This window comes from Copadichromis virginalis, linkage group LG7 (assembly GCF_057382275.1).
Source record: "Copadichromis virginalis isolate Kocher_CV1m ecotype Utaka linkage group LG7, C_Virginalis_male_GT1.1, whole genome shotgun sequence".
Lineage (NCBI taxonomy): Eukaryota > Metazoa > Chordata > Actinopteri > Cichliformes > Cichlidae > Copadichromis > Copadichromis virginalis.
The window spans coordinates 14,719,683-14,746,714 of NC_140624.1; the positions used below are offsets into that span (position 1 = coordinate 14,719,683).

Below are 27,032 nucleotides of genomic sequence, written 5' to 3' on the forward strand. Positions count from 1 at the left end.
GCTAATGCCGAAAATCAGAAGTAGATGCTTGAATAGCGGCGTTTGCGAATAAAAAGAGAGGTTTTTGTGATTTATTAGTGCTTTCTGCCTCACGCAGACTTGGTTTAATCATTTTTGTCTCGTAAGTATATGTCAGTTAAATTATGTTTGTGAAGCCTGCTTGCGTAACAATGAGCAGCAATGTTGTGTTAGCGTAGCAAACGTGTCTGGGGGGAGTTCATCGCCAGACGGGTGATTTGTTGTGGAAAAGATAAGCCTATAGTTCCTCTATTATCCGTCTTTTGGATTAACTCCAGACTGGACTAAAAGGGCAGCCGTAAGATGTAGATTAGATAGATGAAAAGAAAACAAGAACGAGTACTTCGAAAACAGCGACTAAACAAGAGGTGTTTCAGTCTGAGTAAGTTTACTTGGGTCAGATCTATAATCCTAGTAGTGACCTTTCCATGCCCGCCTGTGTAACAACACGAGCACGTTGACCTTACGTGATTAGGTTCAATGCTTATTTGGCTCGACTGAGACAGAAATTTCATCAACCCCTCGTTCACAGTGGAGATGGCTAGCGGGCTAAGATATGAGTTGGACGAGGTGGGCATTTTCATCGCTTTTAAAATGTCTTTGTTGTTTCAGTTGCTTCTCTTCTTCCTCTCAGGTAGTGCAGCATATCTGGAGATTTCCCACATCTGAGATGTCAGCATGCTGCTTTTGGCAGGATTGAATACATTTCATCAGATATCTTGGACAGGCAGCACTCATCGCAGAAATATTTTTTTCATCTAGGACAACTAACATGTTCAGTGACAGCGGAGCAAACCGGATTGGAGAATATAATATGTACAATTTAACGTAAAAGCGACCAGTGCTTACTGCAAATGGATTATTGTGGCTCATTAATGTCTTGCTCCAGATAAGTCGTTTATTGCTGAAGTATGTAGGAGGGTAGAGTTGACCAAAGACGTCGGTTTCACCACCAAATACCAAGAAAAAAGGAGACTTTGAAGAGAATACACCGTGGAGCTGTGGGGTTGCACCACCAGCCCTTGAAGATGCTTCAGACCGGCAACTTCTCACTGGTGCTGCTGATCCAGCTGACACTGTTGGCCTATGACCTCTTTGTCAACTCTTTCAGTGAACTTCTGAGAGGAGCAGCTGTCATCCAACTTGTGCTTTTCATGTGAGTCACAGAGCTCTGTGCTGATGAGATTGGATTATTTTATAACCGATTAACAAACACATGCACAATTTCTCAATTTTTTTTTTTTTTACTACATACAGAGTTAGAGATATTTGATGTCATCTTTCATTATATGAATTGAGATCTCTAGAATTTGATAGATGTTCTAACAATGTGCATTTTTTTTGTGTTTATGTCACTTGCTTTTCTTGTTTTTAGTGCATTATAATGAATGTTACTGCTAAATTTAATAGGTTAATAAGTACTAAAATGTGATGGTTACATTAAATATTTAACGTTTTCAGATGCAAGTTAAGCCCTTGTTTATTAATCATCTAATTCTTCTCATCTAATGCCATAGACGACTTAAAGCCCAGGCTTATGCTGATTTAATACTAAAAAATCTATTAATAATAATAAAATAATACTTTTATTCCTGAAAGGTTACTCTTTGTACCATTTATGTGTCATTTATTAAGTGGTTGGTTTCTGTTACATAGCCAGTTTTCCTGACATCAAACATTTTGCACTCATTAGAAGAATTCTTGGCTGTTACACGGACAGCGTCTCACTTTAATGTCTGACATGCAGTCTAGTTTTTGTCGGTATGATATCAATAAAAAAGAAAGCCGTACTTAAAAAAATTAACTATTAAAAAAACTGTGTTTGCAGCATCCAGGACATTGCCATCTTGTTCAACGTGATCATCATCCTCCTGATGATGTTCAACACGTACGTGTTCCAGGTCGGCCTGGTGTCGCTGCTTCTGGAGAGGTTCAGGGCCCTGCTGGTATTCTCTACTCTTTACCTGACCCTTAGCATCTGCTTCCACTGCTTGGTGCTGGTATGCTTTCAAACTGTTGTTTGCAAATTAGAAGTCATATATGAAGATCCATCTTCTGAGACTTTTCTTTTGTTTTCCTTTTTGCCAGAACCTAAGATGGCTTAATTCAAACAGTTTTGTTTGGACAGATGGTCTCCAAGCTCTTTTTGTTTTTCAGAGAACAGGTAATTGGCGAATTAATTTCAGAGCTACATCTCCCACCCCAGCTATTCTGTTGTCACTGACTAACTGTGCTTCTTTCTGTTAACAGCGGCTGTGTTTTATTACTACTTATACAAACGTACAGCAGAGTACATGGGAGACCCGAGGCTGTACGAGGACTCTCTGTGGCTGCGTGATGCCTTCGCCAGAGCTCGTCAGTGAAGCAGAGACACTTTTTAAGAAACTGTGGAAAAACATATCACTGGGCATCACTAGCTAATCCTTCCTTTGGATAATTTTTTTTTAACCCATTTTTATATTTGGAAATCCTTTCACTATTAACCATATCTAACAAAGCAACACTGACATGTGTGTGTGTGTGTATATAAATATATACACATATATATATATATTTTACACACAAATGGAACTTAATAACTCATAACAGGGATGAAGCAAAGTGTCAACCGCTGTTTGTTTACTGGCTCTTTGTAGCCAAGAAGCTGTGGGTTAAATGGTTTACAGTGGCAGGTAAGCCAAGTGTGGCTTGTGAGTATCGTATTAATAAGGATGAGTCAGTTAATCTATGTGGCCTTGTAAATCAGTTTGGGTTGCAGACAAGACTGCAACACACTGAGAGAATGTTTTGAAAATGACCAGGTGTAAATGCAGATTTTGCCTCGTAGAACAAGTTCTTTTTTTTTTAACTGTTTCAATGGGTAGCTTTTAGAAGAGCATATGCTCATAGTTTTGTTGGAAAGCAGGTTTCCCCTGCAGTGAAAGATCAGGTGGTCTCTTTTGCCTTATGTAAGATTAGTATGTGCTGTTTACACTATTGTTATTTTAATAATTCAATTTTCACGTGAACTCACTTTTCTTTATTTGGAGATCTTTGAATTGTGTCTCCGCTGCTTTTATTAAATAAGCCATCTCTAATTCCAGTGTAATCCTTTCATCTCGGGGGTATTCAGTATTATCCAGGAGACAAGGTGAAACAGACTGCTCTATTTTTAACACAAAGATTAATCAGGGATTGAGGGTTTTAGGCGCCACTACTGAAACACACCGCGAATAGCCCCGTGTGTGTCAAAATAACCTTGGATTTCTTAAAGAAGTGACAGGTTACGTTCCACCTCAGGTCTGGGCAGATCCCAACACATCAACACTTTATATAACCGTAAAATCTGTTTCATTATGGGATGTGTTGATTATTGTAAACACTGAAGCTGTCAGGATGAACAAAGAAACACACCAAAGGTTGTACAAATCAACCTTTACTTGTGAAACAAAATCCAGAGTCCATGTGATCCCAAAATATTGTCAGTGCAGTCCAATTAATCCAAAGTCCAGTTCATGTTGTGTGTGATGTCCTTTGTTACACTGGAATGTGTCTTTCATTTCTTTTTTTTTTTTTTAAAGTCAGTCACCTGAAACAGCAGAAAACAATGAGTGTTGATGGTTTCAGCAACTCTAAATTAAAACTACTGCATTTAAAAAAAAATAAGGACAGAGTTTGAATGTACCTTCATACATATATCCCAACCCAGAGTAGTAGGAACAGCACACCAAACCCCATGAAAAGTGATGCCACGAGGGAGATCAGCAGCTCTTTGTAGACGTCCCGTGTGTATTTTGTTGATGTCACCTCATAGCTGATGAAAAGCTAAGGCCAACTCAAAGATTAGAGTCTTTGTTCTATTTTAAGCCTAATCTCTTATGCAGCACTGCTGAATATAGTTATGCAACCGGTTTATTATACATGATGTACTGCCTTCATTATTTAAAAAAAAAATTGTGACAGCTCAATCTAAAATTAAGATTTTTAAAATAAACAGATTGGATACCACTGCTTAATTGGCATGAACTAGATGTTTATCTAACATCAAAAACTACTTCTTTAACAACCACTTATTGCAAAAATCCTTAACTCATAAAGTCAACATTAAAGTTTGATTTATACAGTATTTTTCAAAAAATAGCTGAATAAATAAAAATATTCTTATGGCGTAAAATGCTTAAAAAGTGAACATATAAACAGGGTGTGGTCTGAGTGTTTAGTTTCTGTATCCATCTGTTGTGTGAGTGGAGCTAAAAACAGATATTGGACATTGTTCTGCTACCTGTGGTGTGGTGCACAGGGTGGTTGGCATACATTAATTATCTAATTCCACTCACCAGAGCCTCAGTCATTTACATAATCTCTATATCATCTGATAAAGAAATCTAAACAGACTAATGAAATGAAATCAACTTGCAAAACAAACAAATGGGTAATGCCATGAGACGCACAATAACATGTTAATCGTCCTTGCATAACATGGCTTGATTCACATCCTGCAATACTTAATTTTAGACATATTCCCTACCCCAGTTTGGGAGACAACCTCTTTATTTAAAAAAAATTAAAATTACAATAAAAATCAGGCTTGCAGCTTTCTTTTCATAAAGCTGGTAGTTTTGCTAGATTGTTTGACTGTGTAACTGCTCATTATTTACGCTGATATAGGCTCAGAATACTGAGCTGTTTCTACCCCACTACTCTGTGTTGATAACATTCATCTTTCCCAAAGTCTGTCCTCTATGCTCTCCTCTTTTGTCTTCCTTCCCCTCAGGCAGTCGACAGCTGTCCCTCCCTAAACCTAGTTCTGCTAACGTTTCTTCCTGTAAAAAAATGGGTTCTTCCACCCCAGTGTCTCCAAGTACTGGCTCACAGGCAATCATCTGATTATTGGGGTTTACTGTCCAATGGCATCGACTATGAAAACAAGTTCCAGTATGAAGTTTTGTTTTCTTTAATTACTGCACTTAGTGACGACTTTGGCCAGCTCTGATGCAAGTTAACTTACAGTAAATCGACTGCAACATTCAAAAATTAAAAAGGATACACGAAGAACCAGGCGGTGAAGAACATGCCGATAGCCAGCAGCACCACAGTGAGGTGGGGGAACACAGCCGGGTTCACCGGGCTGGTGTATCTGGTCATGGCCTCGAGTTCCTACAGCCACAGAAGAAAAACAAAACAAAACAGAAACAAGCCGGCACAAGGGTTAAAAAAAAGTTGTTGCTCTAATTCACACTCCAGCCATAATACAGAGAATCTTCAAAGGAGTGCTGCAAATGAGCTAGTATCTCATTTAGCTAACACATCGGCTAACGTCAATGATTTTCACTGATAACAAGGTTTCATATAAAACTCATTTTTTACTGGTTCATTGCAGAATCACATTCAAAGATAAAACGTCTATATTTAAGAGTCAAAGTAAATTAAATAATATTAAAGCTACAGTTGCTACCATTTTGTAATGAAGCGGAGCTCCTGCTGCTGCACAGATGAAAAGGCCACGTACTGACTAACACTTCCTGGTATCCTGACGCACAGATGACGTTTAAGGAAGGGGACATTCTCCCTGCTCATTTTAGCCTTTCAGGCGCTTATTTCTTTGAGTGTGTCTTTCTCCTGGACTGTCGATTTTCAGGTCTACATGTCCACTCTACATGTGCCGAAACTGTCATATTCCGCTATGCTAATCATTTGCTGGATTTTGCTGTGTTGATTGCCAGCTACCTACCTGCTACCTACCAGGCAAATTTCAGGGTTGTGGTAAAGACTGTTCATAAACCGTCGACTGCCATCTAACGGGCTGAATGAACAGCTTTTTTTTTTTTTTTTTTTTTTAAGCTCACCGTTTGTTTCTTTCTGATTTATCTCGGGTTAGTAGCTCGAAATTTCACAGTCACTTAGAAGTGAGGGGAATTTTCAAGATACTTAGTAAGTGAAAATAATGAGATAATAACTAAAATGATTCCATACACATCCATAGTGGTCTTATAGAGCAGGTAGACTAAACAGCATAAAATGAAATAAAACCTCAGGAAATGTAATAGTAAATTTATTTACTGCATGCATTTATAGTGTTACAGCATATTTATTGACAAAAGCTTTGAAAATGAAAAGTAGTGATATTAATGTAGTCACTGAGCTTTAGTCTTTTGCGGTTTTTTTGCTTTACACATGGGCCTTTTAATATATGCATGTTTTAATGTTTATCAATCATTCCTTGGCTCCAGTAGCTGAAAGTTAATATATTATTGATATCAAAATCAACTACAAAAAAAACAAACAAAAAAACCCCCCCAACAATATGCTAAAAACACACCCGATAAAAAGGAGCATTGGTAGTGACAAAAAAAATGAAGCTATACAGTTACAAACAACCCAGTTCTACCAAAGTGTCTGACACCAGTCTGGTGCACTGGATACAGCAAAAGCCTTTTTCGTATATATATATATATATATATATACAGTGCAAAAAGTGCTACAGTGGTTTCATTATGCTAGCTGGTGAATTATAAATAAGCTAAAATAATACCATATACCCACTGAAGTCATAATAATTATAGTGAAAGCATGTACAGAATTTTCATATTATTACAGAGTCCATAAACTTTATCTGATGGCTTTTCCTATTTAATATAAATGTGTTTTTTTTTCTTCATAAAGACACATACGGGACAAGGATTGAAAAGCAAATTTCAGTAAATGCAACAAAACCACAACGTCTGAAGTTAAATGGAGATTTCCTTTGAGACAAGTGAAGCTAATACAAAACAAAAACATAATACAAATCAGTTATATCAAACATATTATCACTGCATATACTTAGCTGTATAAGCAAAGGAAAAATTGTTTTAAAAAACATCCAGAAAAACAGAGGAAAGAGTCCAGTGTATAGAATCCAGTTTTATATGTGTGTAAATGAATTTCCTCGTAGGTTTGTGATCAAGGCATTAAGACAAGAACTTCCAAGCTGGAGCAGCATCTCAGCTACAATGTACCGTTTTAGAGAAATTGATTGGGCATGCACATGAAATGACATATTTCATATTCATATTTATTGCCTTACCAGCATTGTCCAGTTAGCAAGATACAGTGTAAGCTATTCCAGTGTTTCTTGAAATATTGTCAGTGCTGGACTCAGCGAGCTCTCAGTGCATCATGTTATTTTCCTGTGATTTCTATGCTTTCCAGTCTTAACATATTAAATCCTCTAAGGAATCTGCTACAATGTGCACAGCTCAGAGGTTTTGAGGTGTTTTTAATGCATTTAAGAAGCAGTTTCTATGTAGTAATAGGCATTAACATGTAACAACTTGGTGTTTAATTCAGTGTCACGATTGAGACAGAAATGCCACAGAGTGTGCATACCTCTGTGCACGGCTTTTAGTCAGGGGCTGCATTAGGATAGGCAGTACAGTTAACTGCTGCAGACTCAGCACAAAGCCCCACTGCAGACACTGTGCACTACTGAGGTATCTTTTCAGTGCTAGCTGCAACCATTTACCGTGGCCTTCAGCAGATCTCCTCTCCAGTGTATAAAAGTATTGAAAAGTATTCTTCCAAACCAGTTGTGACTGGTTTTGTTGTACATACAGATCCATAGTGTATGTTTGCAGTGCCTTCTGTTGTAACATCGTAGCCTGGACTTGATTTAGAAAATTCTGCTAAAAACAATGTTACGGCTTATATTAGGAATGGAAGACATAGTGACGAGTAACAAATTTAAAAAATAAAAATTGTTGAGCTATGAACTAAGTGCGTTACTTTTACATTAGCAGTTAACAGTGGTACGACACAGTTTTCAGTTTCAGTCATCAACAGAAAAAAAAGTCATATACAGTGTTTCAAACTCCAGTGATCACAGCAAAAGGAGATGTCTTAATGCATATACATATGAAAGGGACTACAGTGGTGGTACAGTAAATCATTTGCTCTGTTTGAATATCTTTAAAATAATGTACAATAATTAGACAAAACTTGATCCCATCATAACCGCATACAAATGGAGAAATATGGTATACTGTAAAGGGACTGGGATGCATCATCTGCTTCCTCACACGCAGCTGCTTTCTATGAGAAAATGGTAGTCAGAGTACGGTGTAGATTTTCCTTCAGTGTCACAGCTCACTCTGTCACTCTGTTAACAAAAAAGAGTGTAAGAAAAACAGAATTTATTACTCACTTCTGACTTTACCAAAACAACCATGAACAGATTACAGAACGCAGAAGAGCATCCATGATGACTGTATGTTTTGGAGGACCAGGTTACTCACAGACAGGGAGACACGAAAGTGATAGGTGATGTCCTGGTAAGGCAGCACAGGCACCGACCACAAGTGATGAGTCCCCTTAGAGAGAAGCAGAAAGAACATAGGAATATCTCATTCAAAAAATGAGAAAATTACAGTAATGTAGGAAATATTTTGTATAATATCAGTATTATATAATTAGGGCAGCATCAACTGACAAAACAATGAAAAATATTTTCATTATATGAGAGATGAGGAATATATAAATGCCATTAAGTACCTTTGTTGATGTACTCTGTTCATTATAGAGCTGTGTTTCTGTGTGGTTGGGGCATAAACGTCCCTTGGTGGCTCCACATTGTCGTACCCACAAGCTGTTTGTAGACCTGTGTTGGTAAAGCTTTATTTTATCTTGGTCTTTTATTTCCTGATAATCTCCCAACAATATCTCGCATGTTGAACGTTGAAAATGTAAATGTGCAATTTGAAGCTTAATATATGAGAAATTATTTCATGAGAAAGCAGCTACAGTAGTTCCATCCATTAGTTTGTAGTTAGTACCAAACCCCACAAGTCTTTCTAGGAAACGTAAAACATTACTATGAATTCATTTGTTTATAAATCAAAACTTTGCTATTGTTATTGCAGATGACGTTTGCGTACTCACGTCATGTGTAATGTGATTTGTGACATGGAGGAATTTCTTTTTCCATGAAGTGATACCGTGTAGCTAGAGATGAGACAGAGAAAAGGTGCATTAACATGCAACATTAATAATGCAAAGTTGTAATGCACTGATAACGTAACACTCCAGATGATGAAGCGATACTGGGTTGATAGTGACCATATTCCCAACTCCAGCCATGTTAGCAAAAAAAATAAAAATAAATCCCAACAATAGGGTTCAAAAACATCCAAGGCACAATAAAACTGTTCTTGTTTCTTTCTTTTTAGTGTTTACTTGTTTTTCATAGTGAAAATGTACACATAACTCTACATTAGAGTAACCTTTGTGTGTTTACCTGCAGCTTTTGGCTGTTGCACAGTTTTGCAGTTTGATTTCTTGGTTTGTCTCCATGATATATAAGCTACTGAGAGAGGGAGACGATTTCACTCCTGAAAAAAAAGAGGGAATAAAATAGCATTAGACGCTAAACTAATAGCATTCCTTTGTACAGCATGCAGACAATTTTTGTTTGCCATCGTCAAACAAAAGGCTTTACTGTGTTTGCATACTGCATATTATGCGTGTCAAGAAAGTGCTCTGGCTGGGCTGTGATTTTTACCCTTTGTGTGCAGGCTGCGTTGTCTGCGTGGCAGTGGATGCTGCCCACCAGGAAGACGGTTGATGGCTCCCGCTCCATCCGTCTCTTCAGGGCTCGGCCTTTTGGACTTGGCAAAATAAATGGGTGCTGATGTGTGACTCAGACGGTTTCTGTTGTGATCTTTGTCCATTAGTCTGGACTTGGCCTTCTTGTTAATCAGGCCGGGTGTAGGAACTAGGCTGCTAAAAGCTAGAGAGGGAGAAATAATAAATGTGTATGGACATTCAGAAACAAGACTTTTTTCACATTACCAGAGACTTTGATACCTGGTGTGGATTGGTTGTTACTCATTGTTGAAACAGCAGCTGATTGGTTGTTTATGGCTGTGGTTGAACAGCAAGCTGCAGGAGTTTTGAGGAAACAGAATGAAATCAGATAAGCAAAACTATTCACACTACTACTTAACAGTGAAAGTTGATCCCGCGTGGTCATTTGATAAGAGCCTCCACTCACCTGGTGCAAGGGTAGTGGACAATGGAGTATCTGGACCCTTGCGGGAAGATCCCACTTCAGCTCTTGACCTGCATCAGATTCATTGGTACAGGAGGAGGACATGGTTTAGTTCAAGTAATGATACACTTAATGTAAAAGACAGTTTAAGAATGCTTAGATATGTGACTCATGATCTCCTTTCAGACAGAACAAAAGAAACGCCCTACTAAGCAATCAAAGATAAGACTGAAAGAGCAGATCAGGAAATTTGAGTAGTAGGACTGGGTGTTGATTGTGTACCATGGGCAGACAGGTGGACAGACAGTTATAGTGGCAGTGAAGATGGGCATCCAAGAGATGTAGAGAACACAGGAAGGAACATAGCTACAGAAAGCAGGGACAGATTATATAGAAAGGCATTAACAAAGAAGTGAAAAATGAATTTCATTTTACTACAAGGTGTTTGTGTGTTAAAAACACATACCCATCTTTCTCAGTGACATCTCCTCTGTGGTGAAGAGTGAGTACATAAAGGACAGACATGGAAATGACACTGTGGACAAATAAAGATCCAATAAATCAACATCATCATATCATGTATCCGTTTTTTATTGGCCCACTCATAGACAATATAAAAAAGATGGGCGTTGCATCTGCTGTTTGACTGGTTTAAAAACATTCGCATTGTTTATAATGGTCAGCAGGGGGCGACTCCTTTTGTTGCAGCAAGAAGTACAGTTACATAGAAATTTATCAGAAAATAGCTCTTTTTCTCACTTAATTTATGAACTTGGTAAACATTTTGAGTTTATCATCTCAGTTGGTAGTTTCAACTCTGTTTTGATTCAGTCTTATTTGGTTTGAGTGAAATACTTTTAGAGTAAAATACATGACAAAGCGAAGTATACTTTAAGGTATGGCGTATTAAATCACTGTAATAAGAGCATGCATTTTTCAGAGAGATCCACCACTTGCTTGTGATGTTTAGAAAAAGGGGAAAAAAACAGCCAAAATTCTCAACTTGAGGCATAAAGTTGGGGCTTGAACAAATGGATGATGAATGGTGTCTATTTCCATCTTTTAAATATAGTCTAGGGTTTAATGTCCCCTCACCAAACACATTATCTCCTCTAACCTGAAAGCCATGACCACAACCAGTGCCAGGATGGTTCCCTGCATGAACTTCTGACTGATGCAGCCCTGATCTGGAGGTAAATTCTGCAATAAGCAGATCAGATGTAATTAAATGAGCACATTTTACTTCAAAAACAGAACAATAACAACAATAACGAAGGGAGAAAAGAAAACACTAGTATCATCACGCACCTTGCTTCCTGGGTTGACTGTCTTTTTCTTTAGTGGGCCACTTCCTGTCCTGCTAAAATAACTTCCTGACTGGCTACATTAACAAGAAAAACACAAGTAATTTCTTTAACCTTTACGGTCATACTGTCATTGTGTGATAATGTGTAAATGAATTTTTCTTACCTGACCGTGCCCCCGCTCACGGTGCTCTTCATGCTGTCAAAGCGACGCAGTTTGGCCAGTTTGCGGCTCCAACGCTCCAGCTCATCGATACGAGTCTCCAGGTTGTCCGTCAGCTTACACAGCTCCTTCACCGCTCCGACGTTCTCCATAAAGATACGCTCCTTTGAAATTAGAGGAAGCAATCAGAGTTGATGGTAATGACTTTGAGCACGGTACTGTATGCATGCCTGAACTTTCATTACCTTGTTGACAACTAATAGGTTGGAAATAGTTTCTCCATTTGCACACACCACATCACCCCCCTCTTTCACTGCCTCAGGCAAAATTTGTTGAACCTCTTGAGCAATCACTCCTGCAGAAGGATACACCAAGCAAGCCCTCACAGATTAATGCAGGATATACTTAACAATGGACTTATACTAAATGAAGACATTGAGATGATAGCATGATATACTGCACAAACAAATGAGATGCTGAAATGCAAGATTTAAACTTGTACAGTTTTTTTTAGGAAGTTGTTACCAGTCTCTGCAGTGTTCTCTATGCCCACGGTGGCAGCAAACTCAGGCTTGTATTGATAATGGACCAGCCTCATCTGAGAAATCCGTTTTAAATTGTCTGTGGTGTCGACCTACACGCAGACAGAATGTGCAGATGGTATGAAAACACAACGCTAACGTTGCAGATGAAGAATACAACATGACATGACTTGGATGGCATGATTCACGATGGTGTGCTGAAAACACACAATGACACGCTGAGAGTTTTGAGGCACACATGTACTGTGAGTGCCATCCTGACCTCCTGGACATTTTCTTTGGCCCTGATGTCAGATGGGTGCACAAGGGAGCCCATGACCTTCAGGTTGCCATGGACAACGAGGGCCTCGTCCGGTCTGTCTGTATTGACACCGACTCTCCCGTGGTGGTAGACGGAGTCTGGCAGTTGTCCACGCTGCCACAGCACCTCGTTGTCGCTTTCAAACTGGCCTGGGTTGGATGCCTGTCGCAGAGAAGCAAAGAAGGAGATACAAAGAAAACGTGTGATTGGGATTTTGAAAATGTTATAATAAAAAAAGCTTTTTTTAAAGATAGATGCAATGCTCCAAAAAACAGGTTGACATTTAGGAATATATGCTTATTTGCTTTCCCGCAAACAAGATAAGAAGATCCAAGCAGACGTTTTCTAAGTGAGTCATTATAAAATGATGACTCTGCCTTACAACTATAAACACTTTTCATTTGTTTACATGGGCAGGCAACACATCATACAAACAACCAAAAGTAACCGAGCTGTTCCAGTTCTGTATTGCTGCTATGCTAGGCTAAGCTAAGCTAACCGGCATTACCGTGCAGAGATGTGTAACATCTTCTCATCTTGCTTTTTGCAAGAAAGCAGACAAGCTTATTTAGTGTTTAATAAGTCATTGTCTAACAATAAGCAAATGTACGTGTCACAGTCAAAAAGCTCTTCTAATATTTGCTATCATACTTTATAATCATATGCTTTACAAATCTACCCAGATAGCATACATATTAGATATGTCAGGATTACCTTTGCCACTTATAAGTCAATTATATCAGTGTCAAATGTTGTAATGGCCTGATGTGCCTACGGTCTGGCTCATATACAGTGTTGTGCAAAAGTCTCAAGCCACCCCTCATTTTTTATATTTTTGCTCTCTGTCAAGATGGACCCATTCTGCTTCAATAATACTGAGATTCAGACTCTGGGGAGGTCGATTCATGACAGACTGTGATCGTGGTCATGCTGAAAAAAGAAGCAAGTCAGAGGCTTTCTAGATGGTATTGCATGGCAGATCAAAATCAGAGAGATTTCTGGATTCATACTTCCATCAATTTTGACAAGTTCCCCAACACCGCTTTCTGAAATGCAGCCCCAAACCATGAGTTTGGAACATATTGCTGAAGATTTAAAGATTCACCACTCCATCAGACCTGTTGCCATTGATTTTTAGTCCAGGTCTTGTGTAGTTTAGCGTACCTCAACCTTTTCTCCCAGCTTCCCTTTCCTAAGAAGGCTTCTTGACATCTTTTTACTGGGGTCATTTCTGGTCAGGCTTTAGTAAACAGTAGATGGATCAGTATATTTTTAAGGACATGACTTTAAGACGCTGTTTATATGCTCGAGACCTGCAACTTATTGTTTTGTCCTACAATTGTCCAGTTTTCATACATTTTTAAGAACACGCTCCACACCATGCTGAGATGTGCCAAGTTTTTGTGCTCTGTGGAAATCACCTTGTTGGTGCAAAAATGTTATTTTAACCCCATCAAACTATGTTATTTTTGGCATTTTTTGTAAAATTGAGTGAAGAAATAGAAACAAATGATCTGTTTGGTAGTGAGTGCCTAAAGATACAATTTAAAATTGACACACCACCGGATCTTCCCTTCAGTTAGGTGATTTTTTTTAACACGTTATAGGTATGTGTGTGGCTTTACAAAAAAAATATATTATTCTGAAAATATCAGGTACAAAGACTCGAACAAAAATGAGGGGGGGAAAAAGCCAATGTCATAAGAATGCTCAAGACCACTGTCACAAACTGGGTAAAAGTAGGTGATAAGGAGAGAGTTTAAATATATTAAAATATAAAATGATGTAATAAACATAACCTAATCAAAACTTCATCAATAGGTTGTGTCAGGTGGAGTAGAAGAGAGACTGAGCAGTTCATCTGGGCCAGCTTTTATAGCCTGCAAGACACAGGTACCCTGCATTAGCTGATGGTTCTCCCATGGCAGCCAATCAACAGCAAGCCATGGCTTTCATGAGTGTGGGAGCGTCATAACAACCACTTTTAAAAAATTACAAGAAAGTCTGTCTCTTTGGAAGCAAAATATAATGAAATGAGGGTTACTGTTTAAGGTGTGGCTGAATTGAGATAGCAACGCTCATCACTGTCAGTAAAGGCTAAACGTGAACCACAAGAGAACCACATTGTAAGCAAATATTGCTATCTGAGTAGGTTAATGACAACACTGTCACTGTCCAGCAAAAACAATTGATTTCAAAATTTGGGGATTTTAACATTTTAGATACATTCAAAAGATATAAAACGTGATGAATTTAAAATGCAAGCATAAATCCAGACTGTTGTACTTAGTTCATGAATAGTAGGTTTTTAAAAAAGATATACAGTTGTTACAAGACAGTAACAATGCGCTTTGTTTCATAATATGAACTCTTCTAAACAAAAGTATTTGAGGTGTAATGAAGATTACAGGCATGCAGATAAAACTAATGGAAAGAACAGAAAAGAGAGAAGATGATGTGAGAAATAGTGTATTACAGAAAGGTGTGCATAGCAGACAAAGAGTAAGGTGTCACATTCACAAGGGATATGATTGTTGTAGGAAGCAGACAGACATGGCCAGACGTTACCCTGACGATGATCCTCTCAGACACATGAGCAGCCACAGTGTAGCTCTGATTGTGGGACTGTGCATGGAGCGCCACCACCAGCATGAAATACCTGGAAAGGCAGAATAATCCGAGGTAGATGTGACTACCCGAACTTGGCCTGTGAGCAAAGCGTGTGGTATTTTTACGTGCAGTGGCTTTTCACCTCTGATCAGGGTTTGGCTTGCCCTTCTTTCTCATGTTATTTGCTGTGGTCTCGCTAAAATGGAGCCGTCCCACTGTGACCTTAGTGACCTGATCTGAAGGCAAAGTGACACTGAAAGAGACAAAAATCAAGAGATTATTTAAAAATGAAAAAACAAAACCACTACAGCTATTTACTGTTTCTCAATTAAAAACCTCAAACTCACAGGACTGGCTTGAAAGGTCTCTTGCTGCGGTCGGACTGCGACTGCTCCACACTGATGGACTGATTCATGGCTTCCACCTGGCAGTGAAGGCAGAAATAACCCATGCAGTCAATATACTACAGAACTAATAAATACTATAGCCAGTCACAATACTGCTGCCTCGATGTTGCCTTCACCTTTACTCCATTAAGTTTGAGATAAAAACAATCAATGGGCTGCAGTCCTTCGCTTGTCTTGACATACTTGGGATCTCCAAGCATGCCGATGTATACCGTGACCTGAAAATGGTTCTTCTTCTGGCAAACAAAAGCATCATCAGCTAAGGAGAAGTTGAAGCCTTTGTCAGCGTCAACACGGTAGGTTGGCATCGGGCTAAAAGCAGGGAAAGAGAAAGCATCTTAACACTAGGAACACACAGGAAACTTCATAGTTTCCGTATTTTTATCACTAAAGATAAAGACATGCACGTGGATTTATCTGTCCTTAACATTAATTTTAAATCAATTACACTGTAGCCTAATAAAATTGGTGTACGTATTTGAGATTCCTAAAAGATCTGAATAAAAAAAAGAACTTCATAATAAATGAAAAGACTCTTTCTTTGTCTTTCTTCTCTGTTTTAAGTAGGCATGGTGTTCTAAAAGTTGTGATGGTCAACCAGGTGGTTTTGATAACATATCTGAAAGGTCTAGTGAGTTCATTCTAACCCTCCTCCCTACCTATACTTCTTTTTATTTTGGCACTGTGAGTGCATAAGAAGGTGCACGCTAATTTTTTTCCCTATACCCCCTCCTCACGTTGCCTTTCTAAGCCGAAACCCTGTGCTCGTCACTCCCCCGCACAGCTCACCACTGAGGAATTTAGAGGCCTTTTTTGCAACACTCCTATTCCTTTGGCACTCCCGCTATACACTTTGTTCACATTATCCATTTAACTAATTAAGACTCCTCTCATTTTTGAGCCTCTGTGGGGGTATTTCTGCTCTTTTCGTTCCAAATAAACATTACAACGTGTGCAAGTGAACTTCCACCCACAGCTCTTTGCAGTTGGCATCATATAGCAGCGTCCACTTGTTCTGCTGGTGAGGTTGCCACTTAATGCACTGATAATTTGGGTCCAGGTAGGCATTGTCTGCATCCTGCATTAAACCTGTGAAAAACAGTTTGAAATGTGGGCTATTAAAGGGTGACCAAGGACTGTTAATAATGTTCATATCTGTTCTGTAAGCGTCTATATCTGTGTTAGAGTTTAAGGGCAGTGGAGAGAAGGTGAAGTAGAGGAGGTGAGGAAGGGGGGAAAAGAAGATGCCTGCCTACCTGGTTCTTGTTTGATGATACCTGTGAGGATTTGGGAATTCAGGGTGCTGTTGGGAGAGTCAGAGTGCTTCCTCTTCTTTGCTTGATGAGCAGGAACACTGCTGTGAGAGAAAGAAATTGTAAAGATTAGCCATCATTCTCTCTGGGCAACGCAATCCCCCCCAACTCCTCAACCCTGTGCATCGTCATGACTCACTCTTGACCCTGAGGGTGCTGAAGTAACTGATGAAGCATCTGCGTCTGCTGCATGTCTCCACTTCCGCTTGCAGCCGGTCCAATGGCGTACTGGGATATCATGGGCTCAGGCTTCAGGTACATGTCCCGATGCATGCTGGGATAGTGCCCGTGTGGTGGGAGAGGCGGCGTTGGAGTCATGTGGCACATGTTCTCTGGAGTCATGGTCCTGATCATGTGAGGATCTAAAAAAAACCCATTGGGAAAGGAGAATTATGGTTACATTGTTCTACAAACTGTCGGCCCTTGTGGCTCCTTTTTCACACTCAGAATGTAAATTTCCTCCTACATATCAATCCTCCTGTTTTGCATTTCTTTCTGTAGTTTATTCTGCTGTCCTCCAACCTTGGCTAAAGGTCTTTTTCTATTGTTTCAAACTGAAGGAGTGCCCATCAGATAACACCATTCCACACCTTTTTCACTAATACCAACACAGGTGTTTGAGCGGCATAGAAATGTGACTTTGGGCACGGCCGGTATTCAGCTTGTACGCTGAACTGAAAAGTGCACCTGAAATGAACGTGTTCAGAAAATGTAGAATATTAAAACATTAATAAATACCAGACCCCAGCTTCCTTTAGTGTCTTGTTAGGTATCGAATTGTTTGCAAATGAACTCGAGTTTCTGCTTGTTCAAACACACCAAACTGATGACTAACAGATATTGACTCAGAGAAGTTTAACCTGTGTAAACCTTTCATATTTTCTCCCACTTTCTTTGATTTAAAGCACCACTTCTTTTCCTTATTATTGGAGCTCGTTTGACTTTTCTCTTTTTAAGGAGAGAGAAAAAACACTTGTTACTCACCATTCACCTGTTGGGGAGAGTACGGTTCTGAGCTGGAGTCTGGGGGTGACTCAGGTAGTGTCCTAATAAACAAATATAAAAACAAATAAGGTAGTAGATGTTACCCTCACAAACTAACAATAGCAAGATTTTATAATCAGAGCTATATTTAAAATTCTACCGTGCTAGAAATCGTCCCCATGCATTCTTCTTGTTTTCCAACTGCCATTATATCTAAGGCAGAACCTGGGATCACTCTCATGTACAAGCCCTTTACACGAGATGTGTGTGTCTGAATTTTTTTTGCAGGACGTAATTTGACTCTCTTTCTCTCTGGCTGTTATCAGTCTCCCTCCCCCTCTTGAGCGTCTGAAGCTTTATTTGTTCAAATGACGCTTGATTAAGTATTGATTGCATAATGGAGCTGTAGGTTGTGAGGTGCCAAGAGCATCTAGGATCTGCACTCCTTTTCATCAACTCACGTTATGTTTTGTGTCCTCCCTGTACCTCTATCCATCTAACACCATGCTATTGTGCTCACCCTGGAGCGTAATGGCCCCTGTGCTCAGGTTTGACGTGAGCCTGCTGCTGTTGCTGGTGTTGCTGCTGCTGTTGCTGTGCCAGACAGGGGTAGCCGTGTCGGAGGCCCAGCGATGGACCTGGGGGGTAGGCGTTCTGGCAGCTAGGGGGCCCAGGTGGAGGGGCTCCTTGGCGTAGTGGAATAGGGGGGCTCACACCACACACCAACCCTCCAGAGGAGGACACTCCTGCTTGGGGAGATGAATAATTTGGTCCTGGGGTGCTGTGGACCTCTGAGAAACAGCTGGGAGAAAAGAAGAAGAAAAAAGGATTAGCCTTATCAGGAAAAACAAATTCCTTTGTAACAACATGATCTGATGTGGTTGGCGGATGTTGTTTTGACGTTGCTGGGTTGGTTCAGAGTCCCTACTGACATGTCAGCACTATCGTCCTCCTTGCTGATGTACTCTTCCAGGATACTGGTGTCGATGTTGGCTGGTTCCAGAGAGCTGGTAATATCATGACCTGTGGTGAAGGCAGGGTTGGGAACATGGAGGGGAGATAGAGAGCATCTGGGGATTAGCAAAAGGAGTCTTTCAGCAACTTCACTCAGTGCCACGAGAGTTGCGGTTTCCACATAAGCCTGTGTTGTAACCATTCCCTATCTAAAAACATAACACAAAACGAACATTAAAACATATTATAAACTCAGTAGAGCATGTGATATCAACACATTCATGGATTAAAAGGTCGTTATGTTTTCTTGAACATATAATTGAAAATCGTGGAAAAAGAAGAGCTGTGATTGGCTTTTAAACAATTTAAACATCATCATTTCAGGAGTGAGCAACTAGGATCTGGTAGTTATCATTACATGCTTATGATTCAGTGCCACTAAGTGGTTACACATATAGACTGGAATGGTAAATGGATAGCATGTTTCTAATCTTACACAAAGCAACTGGAATCACTTTACGTCACCGTTTCAACCTTGGACAAAATCCTTAGAATTTTTTTTTTTCCTAAACAGGGAAAAATTCTAATTTTGCTTAAGCATATAAAATCAAAGGTTTATTTGTTTAAATAATTAATCTTTAATGCAAACTGAATGTGTACAAATCAAGTCAATTTAATTTAACCAGACTGCATTAAATTGAATGTTTAATATTGTACTTCTGTAATGAAATTACATGGAAAATTTACACGCAATCAAAATTTTGGGCATACACTTGTTTGAGTATGACTGCAGGATTTTATTGTCAGTATTTTTCTTCTTTGTTGAAATTTAAGTTCATCTTAAAGGTGAGTTAGAAACACATTTTCAATCATTTCCAAATCCTTATTCCAACCCTGCGGCATTTTTACCCTTTGAGAGGCAAAGCCTCACAAATCCCAAACACATGACCCCACCTAATCTTTAAAATGCCAATATGTAGGACGAGCACATTCTTATGGATATATTTAGAAAAGAGTAAACCAGGTTATAAAAACTGGCATTTACTATGTCAAACAGAACATTCATCTCGAGTGTTACACGAAGGTGAGACTTTCGCTAAAGCTGTCACTAAAATTGTCCCAAACTGTGCTGGGCACAGTGTGGTTGGGAGGGGGGCTGGTATAGTGGGTGGTCAGTGAACCTCAGACTTTCTTTCTCTTGCTCATTCTCTCTCTTTCTTTCACCCCCCCCCCCCCCCCCCCACACACACACACACACACTCACACACACTCACACATACTCTTCCTCTGATAGATTAAGCAGCTACTCAGTTGGGAATGCAAGGAATTTTTGTGTTAACATTGGAAAATGTTTCTCACTTTCCTTTTAAAATAAAAACATCTACTAACTTCGTTCAGTTTACCTGAAACCAAACGAAAAGGTCGCTTTATAGTACTCGTGCCACAGTTTCTCTGAACCCACTTTAAACATTTTGACTCATCACCACAGACAGTTTATTAGACAACATTGTATTTTGAATAAAAACCCCAAAGTGTACAGCAAAAAAAAAAAGTTATAAGTCTTAATCATTAAGGCAACAGACTAAACCGCTGGTCTCAAGCTAATCAAATAAAATTCGACAGTTTGACATCATAAATCCTTATGGTGCACTATTTATGATGTAAACTGTCTTGTTTTCACTGGGAAGAAACAGATGGTGAATGTCTCCTAATACATGCCAGTGCAAAGGGAGAAAAGCAGGATGGTTCCCCTTAAATAAGATCCAGATGTGCACCCCACCCAAAGAGGCAGTAAATTTGAGCTGGCAGGACTGATAAGAAAAAATTGAGAGATAGAGGGAGAGGGGAGGGCAGATAGATGGAGGCTAAGGAGAAAGGGGAGAGAGGGGGGCAGGATGGGCAGAATGCAAGTTTAATGTCTAAGGGTTCTAGCTATAGCGGAAAAACAGAGAGGAAAACTGAAGGGAAAATATGAGACAGACCATCTTTCTGCCCAGTAGAAACCGATCCCTACCAAACAGAGATGCGACTTAAATGTATTTATTGAATTATGCCTTTGTCTCTAACATAACATTTATGGACTTCAATTACTTAAATCTGCAGTTATTAGATTTCTTTTTCACTCAGCAGAAATTTAAATAGTTCAGGAATACAATAGTTGGATAATGTCAGCTTTTAGGGTGGCATAGCAAAAGCTTGTGGGCAATTTGAAAAATCATTGTGGCCGGTTAGATAATGTAGAGCTAATATTTGCTCTCTTTCTGTTTTGGTCTCTACCAACTCTTTAGTTCCTCCACTTTCACTGAAAGTCTTTGTGTTAAAAAACAGAACAAAAAACAGCTATCTGCTCCAGCTGACAACACCATAAGTGTTGCAGCAGTCCAGTTAACAGTAAAGCAGTGGAAGAACAGCTAAACAGTGAAATCTCACAGGGTTAAAGGGAGCTATATGTTTCAACCTTGTTTGTCCATATAAGCAGCGACTTTAGAAAATAAATGGAAAATCACAGTTAGCTCCATTTATCACTGTGTTGAGAAGAAGGTAAGAGTAAAATCTTTGCAACATGCGATTCAAACCTGATACAACGACTGTGACTTAAATAAAGACTGGACACCCGATAGAGACACCAGTACAACAGCACAGGTCTAAATATTGGGGCTAAAGCAAGAGTAAAGTTCAGTTATCGTCAGACAAGGATGTCAGGAATTGGAATACACTTTCACTGTTGCAACTTTACCCCATCACTTTGTGTTTTACTACTAATAAAAAATGCACCGATTATTAAATCGCTTTCTCTTCGGTTGTTGTGAACTGGATGTATACATTTCCCTGTCCTCCATGTTTTTCGTTGTCCAGCTGTGCTCAGTGAGGAACAGTGAAGTGATTGTCAGTCCAACTTCGATACAGACTCGCCCTTTGAGAGATTAGGGGCTGAGAGGGATGTATGTGTGTGTGTGCCTGTGTGAGTACGCATACGCGTGCACATGTGAACACGCACTTGTTTTTATGCTCATGAGTGTGTGTGTTTTGCCACCATTTCAATGCCTTGCTTGTAAAGACAGAGGACTGAGTGTGGGAGAGCTTGTTAATCACAGTTTCACTCATAGCATTTGGTTAAACGCACAAATTAAAATTTTCTTTCCATTTTTTTTTTTTTTTAAATTATACCTCCCAAGCTGCATCGGCATCACTTCCCTGTGTAAAATAGGACAGTGGCCTTGGCTGAGGTTGTGCTAAGTCAAAGCATCATGAAGTTAGAATCCCGAGTCACATGACCTCTTCAGTTAAAGTGTCATGTTACTCAGGTGTTTTGTTTTTGGCACCACATCAAGGTTACTCATCATCCTCTTGGGTCACGGTCTTAACATCTTTCCAAACTATACATTTATCATCAACAGTGTGAATCGACTGGACTGTTTTTCCATTACATGCAACATCTAGATCCTTGAACAGAGATTCCTCCTCAGTTTTTCCCTCCTTTTTCCCTAAACGGAGGGCTCAAGGGCACCACTTCCAATTGGAGGACACATATGTAAACTATTATCAAGGTTAATGACAGTTAAGAAAAAAAGCAAACAAAAAAAACAATTCTAATCTTCAACAAATTTTCTAAACGTTATTGATTTTCGCATCCAAATGAGATTTGCATGCGCTTGCATGAACATGTTAATATTTAAACACTTAGTGAGTATCTTAACTAAGAGTGAACAAAGTCCACCTGATTAGCAAACAGTTGGACTACAGTGAACTTGGCCGCACATACGCACACCAAGAACACAACGCACGATTAACCAACAATAATAATTACAGTAAAAAAAAACTAAAAAAAACTTTTTTTTAACGAGCATTAAAGTTATATTTGTAGAAAGTATTGATTGCTAGAGTCTGGATTTGGGATTTCATTGATATATAAGCCTGCTTTTAACAAAAAGGTTCTCTATTTATCTGTTTTTCACCGTCCCATTTGAACTAGCCCCCTCCCCGTAAAAATCTATAAAAAAACCTGATGCATTCAGATAATGTCAATTTCATCCACGCGCACAGCCTAACAATAACTCAGCTGCTCTCAAAAATGCAGCTCAAACTAGAGACATGGGGATAGCACCTACAGATTACAGTTAATGTGTGAAATCATCAGTAGAAGGCGTTAGACTAGCTGGACATAACTCTAAGGTTACTGGTCTTCTCTATTTGTTAACATGACAGAGTTACCATTAAAAGAGTGCAGAGCATCCCTTGGACACAGATATTATTGAGTGAGATGAACAGAAAGCCCCCTCATTGGGTGCAGACTAACAAGTTGAATCTAGACAGAAACAGAGCGGACAGAGCGGCTCAGAGTACCTGCACGTAGCCAAAGCATGTTGAAGTCCTTGAGTTGAAAACACCTGAAACAGAAGATGAGAAGAACAATTCCTGTCTATTTTTCACATGTTTCCCTACTCGGGCTAAAAAACCTTTCTCCTGCAGACCTGAAAGCCGTAGATTAGAGTACCTAAATGTATGTGTGTGTCATACTGTGTATATGTTCACGTGTGTGTGTGTGAGAAAGGCTGTTATAATGAGGATTATTTCCCAGTCATGAGAAAGGGCTGTACCAGGCTACCACACACAGCCCTTGTCGCATACAAGCACTGGTCGCACCGGTGGACCTGGCTCAGGAGATTATAGGAGTAACACGGCTGGGACCGGGACACAGAGAGAGAGGCTGGAAAGCAGCGAAACACTGCAACTGTGAGGTCGAGGGTCAGTGCAAGACAGAGCTACAGAGCATGGCGAAACAAAGAGGGAGAAGACGCTGAAAAGGGGAAAAAAATAGAGGAATAAAGATAAGATGCGGAGCAACGTGTAGCAGACGATGAAAAAAAAAGGTTTTCTTATGATAACGCGTTTAGACACAGAGAAGTAAAGAAGACCTCAGTTATTGCTTACTAATCAAATATGGAAGATGCAGTCTAAACATCCAATAAGAAGCAGAGTCTTCACAGCAAATTTGTTCTGTTAACACTATCTGTTACCTGCCTGCAAATTATTGCACACAAACATGAACTTAATCTCCTGATGTCGAGTGGAGCCGTAAACAACATTCGCTACCTGAGGATTAGTGGGATGGCAGTTTGAAGTGAAGGGAGTGGGGCGGGACAATGAAAAATAGAACCCACTTGTAAGCGCAGTAAGCCTGGCTGCTCAAAAACAATAAACTCCTCAACCAGCATTTCATTGCTAAATCCATGAATCAGAGGAACCATCTAAGTGACAGCCTTCTTATCCATTATTCACCGTGACTGTGGGAGTACTGCGGGACTTAGTAACCCAGGTCATGGATTGCTCTTGAACCAAGAAAATTATTAATCCACCTTTAGACTTGTTAAGTGGTTATAGGCTCAAAGATTGTTTTTTTGTTTTCATTATTTCATTATTTCTGGCAGGTACAGAAATAACAGCATCCTCCATCTGCATGGGTACGTTTGAAAGTGATGAAACTGATTTGTAACCAAGTGCCTGGAAAGCCAGCAGCATTCATTAGCAATATTTTTATATCACTTCATCATTTGTGCCCTTTTGTTCCAAGGTTCCAGCTTGTTAACTGTGTGAACTTGCTGGGTTTCTTTATTTTTTGTGACTGTAGACTGGATATCTTTGTGTGATTGTGCTGGCTCTTTGTGTCATTTTGAAAAGAAAGTAATGAATCTTTTAATTGGGAAAATATTTTACAAAAAATGATTTGATGAGTAAGGTAGGCGTCACTGATTCCTCTGTGTAGGTGCAGCTACACAGGCCCGCTAACACGCCTTGTAACGTCAACTGGATCCACACTTTTTTTCCTCCCCACCATATTTCGAACTCATTTTGAGGCTGGAAAATCTCACACAGATGATTCAACCAATCGTTTGTTTACCTGATGGAGAAACCCAAGACAACAGCAACAAATGTTACTGTTAAACGTTGCGCTCACACACGGCTCGACTTCGAGTCACTATAGTGAGTCAGAGAGGAGAAGGTCAAGTTTTGAGGGGGTTGGTGCTTTCGTTGGGTTTTCCCTCAACCCAGCCAGTTTCTCTCCACCCTGAGCCTGCACTATCTCACCTCCTCGCCCTGTCTGCTAACTGTCACTCTAATGGAGTCAGAGAGAAAGAGAGCGAGAGGCCAAATACCCGAGGAGAAACACCAGTCTCACCTCATTGCATTTAACAGCTACCAGGGCTATGTCAGGAATGTACATTAAAGTGAATGTATACATATTTCACCATTACAACAGTTTACCTGGTGCTGAAATCCATTATAGAGCTGTGTGTGTGCGTGCACGTCTGTTTGTGTTTCAGGCATGACTGAAAGACCCCAGCTTAATTATCTCATGTATTCAGATTTGCAGATTTTCGACTTTCACTCCACTTTAAAGTCAAATCTTCAATTCAATATCAGACGAACACTTGTGGCATCAAAATCATAAGGGGTAGTTAGGAGAAAGAGGACAATAAGCACGTACTTTATACTTCTCATGGACAAGTTGACATTTTAGCCCAAGCGAGAGCGGCTGAAATAAAGCCAAAGTAAGAACATCTCTCTTACTCCCAAAGCAAGAATGTAAACACACTAAATTCCTCTCAGAATGGCGAGAAACCTCTGACAGTCATGGATGGCTGTGTATATTTAAGTCAGCACTAAGTGTGTACTATAATAAAGTGCTAAGCCTCTTCACAGATAACTTGTCATGTAGAGTGTTTTTGTATATGTGCACCTGACGCTCCCTGGAAAAGTTATTTATTCAATTAAAAAACAAACAAACAAATTGGTAAAGTGTGAATTTGTTATGTTGACTTGTTTTTTTTTTTCCTTCTGTTGTGTTTCTTTTTTTTTTTTTTGGTCTTCGTTGTTCTTTTATTATTTACACAAATTACACAGTCACTCAATACACAGGGAAACTCTTGTAATTTGAATAATGGGGTTTTCTTGTGCCACATGTGATGAGAAATTTCAGAGAAGAAAAAAGGCTCATGAAGTCAGGCAATTACTCAAATTGCGACTGAATAATTGAACTCAAGACAGGCAGCTCAACCGAGGACGTCAACGTCACAGCAGAAACCAAACAAAGAGAAACATCAGTTTAGAAAAATAAAGTCTACCTGCTGAAATTACACGAAATACAAGTCTGAAGACTGATTTTGTCCAAAGCCTTGCAGCATAACTGCTGGCTAACGTGACACATTTGTTTGCAACATGATGATCGCGTCTCTAACACCAACAACACACACACCGTGCCTGCAGCACATTTACAAAACACAACATTTATCTTCACTTGAATTCCTACCCTTTCAACCCTCAACCCCACCCTCCTCCAACTCATTTTTTGCTCTTAGGATTCCCAGTTTTACTTGATCTGTTCCCCATCACCAGCACTTTTGCCCCCACCTCCTCACCCACCGACCCACTCTCCCCGAACCCGTTAACCCTCCTGAATTTTAACAATATAAGTATTATTTTTTTAGGAGGGCAGCATATAGGAAACATTTACTGTGAAAGAGAAACTTTCTCATATGACCACCCAGTCTATCATCTCATGTTAACCACCTGCCGTATCCGGTAAATTAAAACAGCGGAGGGGTTTTTCACATTGATGCTGTGCGTAAAAGTGGAATTAACAAAAAGAAATATTCAAAAACAGATCGGCGCTTATTTTCTTCACGAAATGCAGTTTTCTAGAAGTAAGGTCGGGTTATATAAATTTAAAAAGACCACTTTTCTCTGAAGTTTTAAGAAGAAACTTTATAATAATCAGAAAGTCTTACCTTCAAAAAATCTCTGTAACGCTTCTGTTTCATCTACCACGTCCTGGTCCATCCTAGCGGGTCCCACATAAAAAATCCATGAAAGTCTCCCCTTTTCCGAACGAAATCAATTCGGATCGGGGAAACATTCACACAAACATCCCGGACTCTAATTTACAATTATCGCGACTTTTTTTCTACTTGCGCTTCAATCCACCGTTTGCGAAGAACTTCTTTCCTCCTGTTCAAATAATCAAACCTTGGAACTGGATTAATATTCTGTATGTTCTTCGCCGTTTCAGCTGAATATAACTTTAAAGCTTTAATCTCGGTCGATTTGTTTTTTTTTTTTTCAATTAAATTGTCACTAAAAGTCTCTGTAAGAAAATCATTAGAAACGTCCCTTTAGTCGCGCCTTCCCTTCAGCTCCCACACGCTTCATAGTAATGTTTGGTTTGCGTTCTTAAAAGCGATCTGCAGCCTCCTGGGGGACACTGGGAGAAAAAGTCGACGGTTAAATGAAAAGTTAGAAAATTATTAAAAAGGGTTAAAGTTGACTCCCTCAGGTTGAGTCTCTTCCTCCTTTGCCTCTCCCTCTCAGACAGGATGTGAGCAGCAGAGTCGGAGGAGAGGAGCTGAGGCAGGTGAGGGATGTGCTGCTGCGAAC

The 27,032-nt window shown here is 39.6% G+C and overlaps 3 protein-coding genes across 7 annotated transcripts; 1 reads left to right on the forward strand and 2 right to left on the reverse strand.

The window, feature by feature from the left end:
• The first annotated feature begins 57 nt into the window (after positions 1-57).
• On the forward strand, positions 58-3,095 carry tmem138 (transmembrane protein 138). Of its 2 annotated transcripts, none has more exons than XM_085461974.1 (5): positions 58-121; positions 653-1,174; positions 1,847-2,018; positions 2,107-2,182; positions 2,269-3,095. In XM_085461974.1, the coding sequence occupies exons 2-5, from the start codon at positions 1,047-1,049 to the stop codon at positions 2,379-2,381; spliced, it is 489 nt and encodes a 162-aa protein (XP_085318100.1). In that variant the 5' UTR covers positions 58-121; positions 653-1,046; the 3' UTR covers positions 2,382-3,095. The 2 variants fall into 2 exon arrangements, with proteins under 2 accessions (XP_085318100.1, XP_085318101.1); XM_085461975.1 differs by lacking the exon at positions 58-121 and adding an exon at positions 140-400.
• Positions 3,096-3,417: 322 nt separating this feature from the next.
• tmem258 (transmembrane protein 258) lies at positions 3,418-5,557 on the reverse strand. Its single transcript, XM_085461977.1, has 4 exons — positions 5,453-5,557; positions 5,045-5,154; positions 3,683-3,811; positions 3,418-3,586 (listed from the first exon to the last, which is right to left on the reverse strand). The coding sequence occupies exons 1-3, from the start codon at positions 5,453-5,455 to the stop codon at positions 3,685-3,687; spliced, it is 240 nt and encodes a 79-aa protein (XP_085318103.1). The 5' UTR covers positions 5,456-5,557; the 3' UTR covers positions 3,418-3,586; positions 3,683-3,684.
• Positions 5,558-6,036: 479 nt separating this feature from the next.
• On the reverse strand, positions 6,037-27,009 carry myrf (myelin regulatory factor). 4 transcript variants are annotated; one of them, XM_085461970.1, is made up of 27 exons: positions 26,387-27,009; positions 18,578-18,668; positions 18,166-18,447; positions 17,646-17,707; positions 16,801-17,023; positions 16,605-16,702; positions 16,323-16,437; positions 15,465-15,660; positions 15,289-15,365; positions 15,084-15,194; positions 14,900-14,990; positions 12,293-12,493; positions 12,014-12,122; positions 11,734-11,843; positions 11,492-11,652; positions 11,330-11,402; positions 11,139-11,221; positions 10,488-10,556; positions 10,304-10,387; positions 10,025-10,092; positions 9,838-9,912; positions 9,533-9,760; positions 9,269-9,362; positions 8,914-8,976; positions 8,527-8,632; positions 8,271-8,345; positions 6,037-8,134 (listed from the first exon to the last, which is right to left on the reverse strand). In XM_085461970.1, exons 1-27 carry the CDS (start codon positions 26,436-26,438, stop codon positions 8,051-8,053), a joined length of 3,081 nt encoding a protein of 1,026 aa, XP_085318096.1. In that variant the 5' UTR covers positions 26,439-27,009; the 3' UTR covers positions 6,037-8,050. The 4 variants fall into 4 exon arrangements, with proteins under 4 accessions (XP_085318096.1, XP_085318097.1, XP_085318095.1 ...); XM_085461971.1 differs by having other exon boundaries at positions 14,885-14,990; positions 16,626-16,705; XM_085461969.1 differs by having other exon boundaries at positions 16,605-16,705.
• Positions 27,010-27,032: the final 23 nt, after the last annotated feature.